Here is a 9,187-nt window from a genome sequence, read left to right on the forward strand (position 1 = left end):
AAGAGGGAGGAGGACGAAATAGTAAAGAGTAAGCAAAACGTGTAAGTAGGAGTCAGTAAAGACAAGTTTTAGCTACAAAAGCCACTTTTGTTCCAGGATGCAACCTTTGGTATGAAAAAGAAGAGAGACACCTACCTGAATTTAGAGGATGGACTCCAGCCAAATTGTAATCACCAGTCCAAACTCAGCTACTTCTGTCGGATCTAAAAGGTCAAGATCTAAAACAAAAGAATCCTCTGAGAATCTGCGGGTAGGGCAAGTAAATACAAAAAGTCTTTTATTACTCTCTTTTTCTGACGCATATACACTTCCAGCAAATCAACTTTTCTGTTGAAACACTGAAACAAACACTGAAGACTGCAACTACCATCCTCCCTAGTTAGCCAGAAGCCCACTGGGAGTTGTAGTCCAGCCTGGTAGGGAAGGGTGGGGTGGTTCGGAATATATCCATCCCGAAGGGAAGATTTATTCCATTCAACTCGCGTGGATTTTAACTGGCATCACCACTAATGGAAACTTATGGGAATAAATGTTCCTAACCAGAGCAAAGCAGCAAAGGCATATAAAAAAAAGGCATTTCCAAGTAAGAAAAATACACCTTGTTATAAAAACAAACTCGAAGCGCAGGGACTGTCCTCTCCGGACTCTGCAGCTTTTTTTTTTTCCTTCCCTTTTTCTCCACTGAAATATCACACCAGAAACAGCCACGTCTCTATGCCCCCCCCCCCCAAACACGCCAGATTACAGTACCTCAACCATGGAGAGGAGGAAAGAGCGTCACTGAGCCGGAAGTCGGGTGATCTCGCTCTTTTTTTTCTCGTTACCGGATATGACGAATTTGCAGGAAAAGTTACCGACCGGCTGGGTGGTTGGACAGGTAGGGTTGTTTGTCTTCGCGGTGGGCGAGGATGGACATAGGGTCCGAGAAGGGATTCCGCTGCCGACGCTCCTCGGGGCGATCAAGCGTGATGGGAGGCGGGGGGGGGGAGGGAAGGATGACGTTGGCGCTGTCGGGACGTCATGTTGTGAATAGGAGTCTTTGCACACCAGAACTCTGTTGGTGGGGAAACTGCCCGCCAGGAGTATTGCCCCGCGGAGGGATAGGCCAGGCTGTTGTATCGGAGAAGTAATGCAGATACAGTAATTGAATTAGATACCCTAACTCGGGGGTGGGGAAACGATGGCCCTTTTATGACTTGTGGACTTCAACTCCCAGAATTCCTGAGCTAGTATGGCTGACTCAGGAATTCTGGGAGTTGAAGTCCACAAGTCATTAAAGGGCCATCGTTCCCCCACCTCTGCCCTAACTCAAGAGGGTCGGAGAAGGAGCCTGCGTGCGGCTGTCTCCCTCAGTCTGGTCTCTCGAGGTGAGCCACAGATTTTCCAGGCAGTTTTAACTCGAGGCAGCGTCTCCTTGCCTCTCGATGGAGTAATGATAATCGTAGTAGTAAACTCAGAAGGATGGTGTAGTAGTGGTGAAGGCACCAGGCTAGAACCTGGGAAGCCGGCACTTTTAGTCCCGGTTTAAATATGAAGACAGGGGAGTGACGTTGGGCCAGTCATTCTTTCTTCCCAGTCTTAGGAAGAAGGCAAGGTTCAGAAAAACCTTGCCAAGAAAACTGCAGGGACAGGCACAAACAGTATCCAGGTGATTCGAAGTCACCCTAAATAAATAAATGAATAAACTCAGAACGATCCAAAGAAAGGGTCCATAAGAGTATCAGTCTACAATTGGAAAACAAGCATTCCAAAAATTTAACACCAAAGATTTCAGAAGCATCTGGATACTCTCAAGCACACCCCTTGTTTCCCCTAAATATTGGCTGTGCCCACCTCTGGATTATTTCAGTAAAATGAAATATGGGTACCCAGTGTTATCTTTGCTGAATTAGATTCCAGAGTTGTTCGATTATGTTGAATTGTCTGAATAATTGCATTCCTTATGAAAGCTGATGTTGTGAAGCAGTTAATCTTAGTAATTATAGCTAATAATTCTTAAGAAACCTTTGGGGACTGGATGTAAAATGTCAAGCTCAGTTCTTGGTTGCTTCATGTACATACTTGTTGCTTTCAAAGATATTTTTCATTTAATCCAAAGATTAATTGAAAAGTATGTTTTTTCAATTAATTGTTGTCTTTTATATTAGTTGTTAACTAACATGTAATGGTTTAATGATTAATGTCTTACCAAATGATTTAGTAGTGAGGGATTCAGTTTGTAAACAGGTATGGAAAATAGTAGTCACTGGATTAGGAAAGATTAGATAGCAAAAATAAGTCTGAGGAATGATGGAAAAATTCAGTAGCATTCAAAACTATTGTGTATTATGCAAACCTGGGTCGATATCTTAGGGAACATATGCAATTGGTGCATATAATTACCTTGAGTTTTTGAAAGCTGGTTATTTTCTCAGTTAGAAATAAGGGACTTATTATCACCTCTGATAAGATTCTATGAGGTTTTACGAAAATAAAAAATAAAACTGGGGAAGAAGTTTATTAGATACTCAATACTTCTTAAAATTAGTAACTCAAGCATCATATAAGACTTTGGTTTTTTAGTATTAGAATTATTTTAGACTGAGATTGGTTATCAGATCTGTTAACTTATCTTTCATTTCCATTTAGCAAATAATAAAATACAAATAGAAGCTATATTTGTATTATATTTTTGAACTATGTTATTTCCCCCCCCAAAATGTTGAAGGAAAGTGTTAAAATGTAATGTGACCTAATCAGTTCTATGGAGTTGATCAGGGAAGAATCCATGGCAAATAAGCTACTAAGAAAGCTCAGGTAGAAAAATGGGGGAAGATTCTTTTGTCAGTAGAATTTGTTTTTTTGATGCTAACTTCCACAGATAGAAGGTATTGGTTACCTTCTATCTGTGGAAACTCTATATCCAATCTTATAATATAGGAATGAAAATGGGTGAATGAAATTGCCATCACAAATCACTTACTTGTGTAAGAAAAAGATTCTTTTCTTTTCTTTCTTTCTTTTTTGGTACTAATATGTAGACAAGTTGCAGTTATGGTGGTTCTAGCTGTAATACCCTTTTCATAAGTTTAACAAACCTATACAGTTTTGTATTTTTAATAACTCACATTCATGTTTTTTTAGTATTTTAGTTGGGTTTCTCATGTACTTGCTTTTTAGGCATCTTCAAAGACAATGGTTGATGCATCACTCAATATCTTCTATGGTGATCAAGATAATGTGTATTGTTTCAGTGCTAACTTTCTTCAGTAATTAAATTCAACAAAAGAAGCCCTTAATTTTAAGCTTCCATGAAGTTCAGCTGCTGCCTGTTGATTCTGGTTCTTAACCTCAGTGTTTTTGCTCAAGAAAATGTTACTTCCAACCTGACATTTACTGTGGGATCAAGGCCCTTGCCTCTCAACATATCACTTCTCCCAATCTTTCAAGCCTTGACAAAATATCCAGTTCCTCAGGACATCATAGCAAAAGAAGGTACCTGTGTTTTCATTGAATGTAATTTGAACATTAGCCAGCAGGACACCATACTCTGGTACAACTCAAAGGGGCATCTTCTGGAGCAAGGTGGAAAAGGTAAGATGCATATGTGTCTAAACTTACAATAAGCTTGACTCAATATATAATGCTTGTAGAGGGTTTCTTATCACATTCCATAAAAAGAACAAAGGGAAAAAAATAACAGATATGCAATCATAGTGCCTAAAGGTACCTATATTACAATGTACTACAAATCTGTCTTAAATTACAATAAGGTAAAGCTAAAGGTTCCCCTTGCACATATGTGCTAGTTGTTCCCAACTCTAGGGGGTGGTGCTCATCTCCGTTTCAAAGCTGAAGAGCCAGCGCTGTCCAAAGACGTCTCCGTGGTCATGTTGCCAGCATGACTAAACGCCAAAGGCGCACGGAATGCTGTTACGCTGCAGTGAAAATATTCATTATTAGATATTTTCATAGGGATGAAAAGGAAAATAAATGGATAACATTAATCCAAAATAAAAGGTAATTGTAGACAATCTGGTACGAAATATTTTTTCCTGCTAAACTTCATGTGGTTTATGCTTGTTCTAGAGCAGGGGTGTCAAACTCACATCACAGTGACGTCATGTGACTTATCTGGACTTTTTTCCCCTTTGCTAAAATGGGGGTGGGCATGGCCAGCGCATGATGCATCCGGCCCATGGGCCGGGAGTTTGATAGCCCTGTTCTAGAGCATGAGGAACAACAGTTTTTAAAATTCAGAACAGCTACCAGAATTAAAGGCAGATTAGAATAAAAGAATATTTAAAATCAATTTATAACTAATTAAACAGAAATTCTGGGCATATATTTATAGAGCCGAGGTGGCGCAGTGGTTAGAGTGCAGCACTGCAGGCTACTTCAGCTGACTGCTAGCTGCAGTTCGGCAGTTCAAATCTCATCGGCTCAAGGTTGACTCAGCCTTCTATCCTTCCAAGGTGTGTAAAATGAGGACCCAGACTGTTGGGGGCAATATGCTGACTCTGTAAACCACTTAAGAGTGGGCTGTAAAGCACTATGACGTGGTATATAAGTCTAAGTGCTATTGCTATTGCTATTGCTATTGCTATTGCTATTGCTATTGCTATTGCTATTGCTATTGCGAGAAGGGACCACAACTGAAATGGTTCCATATTTCATGCATGCTGACCTGAGAAATACGAAAGCATAATTTGATCTTGCAATGTTTTTTTTTTAATTCTATTTGTGTCTTTAGATGGAAGACTGGTGATCTCTGACAATATCCTCAATATCACAGGTGTAATATTTGCTGACCGGGGACGATATACTTGCAGTGTCAAAAATGAAAATGGCACTTCTTATTATTCAGTCACCCTCAGAGTGGTCTCTACCTCTGGAGACATGGGCATTTATTACATGATTGTCTGCCTAGTTGCTTTTACCATCATCCTAATCTTAAATATTACACGTCTGTGCATGATGAGCAGCCATCTTCGTAAAACAGAGAAAGCCATCAATGAGTTCTTCAGAACTGAAGGGGCTGAGAAGCTACAGAAGGCTTTTGAAATAGCCAAACGCATTCCTATTATTACCTCTGCCAAAACTCTAGAGTTGGCCAAAGTCACCCAGTTTAAAACCATGGAATTTGCTCGCTACATTGAAGAACTTGCCAGAAGTATCCCTCTGCCACCTCTAATCCTTAACTGCAGGGCCTTTATGGAAGAAATATTTGAAGCAGTGCATGTTGATGACTCTGATGAAGTAGGAGATGGAGTGAAACAGACCCAAGCACTTGGTGCCCAAGAGGGAGTCTATCCCTTAAACCCAGAAATAAAGCGCAGTAATTCACCAGCAGGAGATTCAGATGATGGTTCAGTGAATGACCACGGCAAAGAAATAGCTGTGGAGGTATCTGTCCACCTTCAGTCAGAAGCACAAAGCATTGATACTGTTTCTCACGATAGTGTCACCTCCCTGCCATCAGAGGATGGTCCGAGGGCAGGGCCGGATTTAGATGAAAAGAGGCCCTAGGCTATTCCACTTATGAGGCCCTTTCACCTATAGTGAAAGTGTAATTTTAATTTTGCTAACAATTTGAATGTAGGCCCCTCTTGATCTTGAGGCCCTAGGCTGAAGCCTAGTTAGCCTATAGGAAAATCCGGCCTTGTCCGAGGGCTGAATCCAAATAGACTAGCGAAGCTACTTGTGTGACGTTCCTCCTGATTTGGGAGAATGCTCTCAAAGAGAAAAGGGAAAATGTCACCATAGTCTCAGATGCAGGATCCTTGTTTGTTTTTTGTGTTAAATTTTGTTAGGTGACTGTAAAATCAGCGTAGATGAAGCTATTTTAAAATTCTTATTATAACTAATCTTAGAATTATTTTGCAGCAGGATCCTTTCTATCAATTATTGATTATTCCAGTTATAATAGAGTGGACAAACTTTTGTTGGCTGATGTAGTACAGTTTATTTATTATTTTTGTGAGAGAAAGATGGCAGCAAATAGGGCACCAATAGCATGATGTCATGAAAAATAACTGGAGACTTCGTTACATTTCTCCCCATTTTTCAGTGAGCTAAGACTAAAAGAGGCACAATACATGATAGCTTGCCTCTAAAAACTAAAATGAAAGCTAGTGAGTTATCTGTTCATGAGATACAGCAAAATAATACATTGACATAAATAGTTTCTGTCATGTCTACCCAGAAAGTTAAATTCTTATATGTGCTCAGTTCTTTTATTACAGTTCACAAGTGTACTGTACATGAAATTATAACGTGGCAGGTCATCTTTTTTTAAATACTATAAGGAAACTGTGATTGTTACAACTGAAAACTATGTGAAAAACATAGGAAATATTCAGAGATTCAATTGTATGTATGCATGTTCCTATTCAGTATTTGCATTAGAAAATAGGAACCCAAGTGCAACCTTTGCATTGCAGCCAAGGACAGACCACTTAAATATTCTGTCAATTGCCAAATATTTTAATAAATGAGGCTTGTTTTCTCGGTGTTACTCATAATATCAAGTTTTGGAATATTATTTCATTTAATTGCAGTGAACTGACAAAATCTTCAGGTTCTCTCAGTGTTACTATGATAAAAACAGTGACAACTTCGGTACTAGTAACTATTTTGAAGTGTCTACAGTAACCTCATTTATAACTTCAGCCTTCTTCTTCAGGCAGTATGTTCTTAATTGTTAATATTAAGTGGCCAATGTTGAGGACAATGTCATTTGATAGCAGTTATAAGTGTTCCATGAAAATCACCTGGGGAAAACTTAACATGAGCCAATGATAATTTGAGTGAAAAAGATGCAGAGTTAGGAAAGTAGGCTGAGAATTGTGATCTACGGAGCCTGGCCTCAATAAAAAACCTGAGGAAACCTCAAAGAACAACACCATTATACAATAAGCAACTTTAATATGGACATTTGGCTGATTCCTTATGTTCAACAGTAGTGTAATTGCCTATTAGAGCCATGGTGGCACAGTGGTTAGAATGCAATACTGCAGGCTAATTCTGCCGATTGCCAGGAGTTCAATCCTGACCGGCTCAAAGTTGACTTGGCCTTCCATTCTTTCAAGGTCCGTAAAATGAGGATCCAGATTCTTGGGAACAATATGTTGACTCTGTAGTCCATTTTGAGAGGGCTGTAAAACACTATGAAGTGGTATATAAGTGCTATTGCTATTGCTTCAGGCTATAGGTATGAAATAATACAGTTAAATCTCACTTTAAAGGAAAACAGATACCTTGTAAATTCAAAATTAAATTGTTGAGGGTTTAGTTTGGTCAGTTGTTGCCTGTTGTTCCCTCACATACTTTTGTATGAGGCTTTTACCTTTCTGGAAAATTACTTCACATAACTGAACTGATGCAATCCATTATATCATCATCTCATAGTAGGAGATGATGATATAATGGATTGCATCAGTTCAGTTATGTGAAACAGATCTGTCCTTATGCTGCGAGGTCACATTTGCTAATGAAATAAGATTGTCCTTTCTCTTCCAGCCATTTGAATTGACCCAGTTCATATAAGCTTTTTTTTCACACGGCGGGAACAGCCCTAACACATAGTTTCCTTCTTAGCTTTAAAAAAAAATGAGAAAACATATTTGACCCATAATCTAGAAAGTTAAAATAGTGCAAGTCTAAATTTATGATAGGTATGAAATCCCTCTTGCTGTAGCAAAAGTTGAAGAAACATGATTTTTGAAGGAATCTGTTACGTTTATAGCACAAATGGGTGGCAAGCAGTAGTAGTAATGGCACCTGGGAATTGGAGTCATCGGCAGTAATGCCCATCTGTTTAACAGATTGTTTAAGAAAACATTTACCTCACAATATTTAGCTTAATTTTCTTAATAGTTGTTTCTGTTTCTGAAGCAAAATAGATCATGCAGGTTTAAGCTTCGCAAAGGGATATATTTGTAAATATAGGAGGCTATTTCTCTCTGTCCTTCTATAAATCATTTTTATGTATAACATGTAAAAAAAGAGAATCTTGGTTTGCATCACTTTCTTTCGTGGAACAAAGGCAGGACAGAGACAAGCAAGTAATTTAGATGGATTAGATGTAAAAATCATACATGGTGCAGTGTGGATAGTTTTTTTTTTAAGCATATATTTTTACCAAACATTCTTGTAGTGTTATGAACATATTTGGAGAACTATTGTGGGTGGGTTGTACTTGTTTTAAAAATTGATGTAACTTTATGAAAAAAACAACGCAAGACTTCTCAAATGGCCAACAGATTTTAATGAATAATAGGGGCAAGAGCCCAGCTGTATTATTACCTAATGCTAATTGGAGGTTCAGTTCTGCCTGTGTACTTTTTTTGAGTGTGTAAGCTAATTTATGTTCGGCATGAGGTTGTGTTCTTATTTCTTTAGCTGTAGTGTTTTGTGAAAGTATTAGAAAACTTAACTCTGTTCACCAAAATGTGGTTTCAGCACTTTTGTAGCTTGGGAGTTGCCACAGTTGTATTTCATACTTTTATATAAAAATAAGATGGTGCTTTCTTCCAACAATAAAATCTACTATTAAATGTCTGAACTGTGTTTCTGGTTTTATGTATCATTATCTATATGCTATATCCTATATGCTATTTTAATGCCTTAAAGCCCTGCAGCCATATGCAATCATTTACATATGTTACATATGCAAGCGATTGTAGCCTTCTGCAATTTTCGCCAGTTGGTCCTCTGTTATATATGCATTATTGATTGATTTTTCTATCTGGTTACATGGAAAATAAGAAAAGAAACCATTATACATAAATCTGCTTTTAAAATATTTAAGATTACATACATATAGCAATAGGGATTTAAAATGCAAAAATAATTAATGAATAGCTTGCCTGAATTTTGCTTTAGTGTGTTCATATCAAAAGAGCTGCAAAAAATAGAAACTATAGCAGCACCAACATTCTGGTTTATCTCAACGTCTAATATCATCATACACTGATCCTCTGTCTGATATCTTCCAGACATATTGAACTAAAGTTTCCATTATAATTGAATAGAAAACCATTGTATGACCTCCTTCTCAGAGATCACAGCGGAGCCTCAAGTACTGTGCTGCTTCTCTGCTTTAAACTTCCCTTCCATTTCTTACACAGTACTCCTATGTGGCATCTGAATATTGATCACTGAGGAACACACAGTTGCTTCCTTGTCATCTTATTCCTGTTTTTCT

At 38.2% G+C, this 9,187-nt stretch overlaps 2 protein-coding genes across 5 annotated transcripts in view; one reads left to right on the top strand and one right to left on the bottom strand.

The window, feature by feature from the left end:
- Nucleotides 1–916, bottom strand: part of FAM114A2 (family with sequence similarity 114 member A2) — a 21,627-nt gene extending 20,711 nt beyond the window's left edge. The window contains exons 1-2 of one of the 4 annotated variants that reach the window (XM_034401889.3): nt 751–916; nt 136–218 (exon numbers count right to left, since the gene is read on the bottom strand). The gene's annotated coding sequence lies outside the window, so the exon portion shown is untranslated. Of the gene's footprint in view, nt 1–135; nt 245–598 lie in introns of all 4 variants that reach the window. The other 3 variants (XM_087887523.1, XM_034401882.3, XM_034401875.3) reach the window with 3 other exon arrangements.
- On the top strand, nt 808–8,541 carry MFAP3 (microfibril associated protein 3). Its single transcript, XM_034401908.3, has 3 exons — nt 808–877; nt 3,160–3,573; nt 4,733–8,541. Exons 2-3 carry the CDS (start codon nt 3,291–3,293, stop codon nt 5,506–5,508), a joined length of 1,059 nt encoding a protein of 352 aa, XP_034257799.1. The 5' UTR covers nt 808–877; nt 3,160–3,290; the 3' UTR covers nt 5,509–8,541.
- Nucleotides 8,542–9,187: the final 646 nt, after the last annotated feature.

The sequence above is a fragment of the Pantherophis guttatus genome, chromosome 2 (assembly GCF_059756535.1).
Source record: "Pantherophis guttatus breed Tessera chromosome 2, ASM5975653v1, whole genome shotgun sequence".
In the NCBI taxonomy this organism is placed as follows: Eukaryota; Metazoa; Chordata; class Lepidosauria; order Squamata; family Colubridae; genus Pantherophis; species Pantherophis guttatus.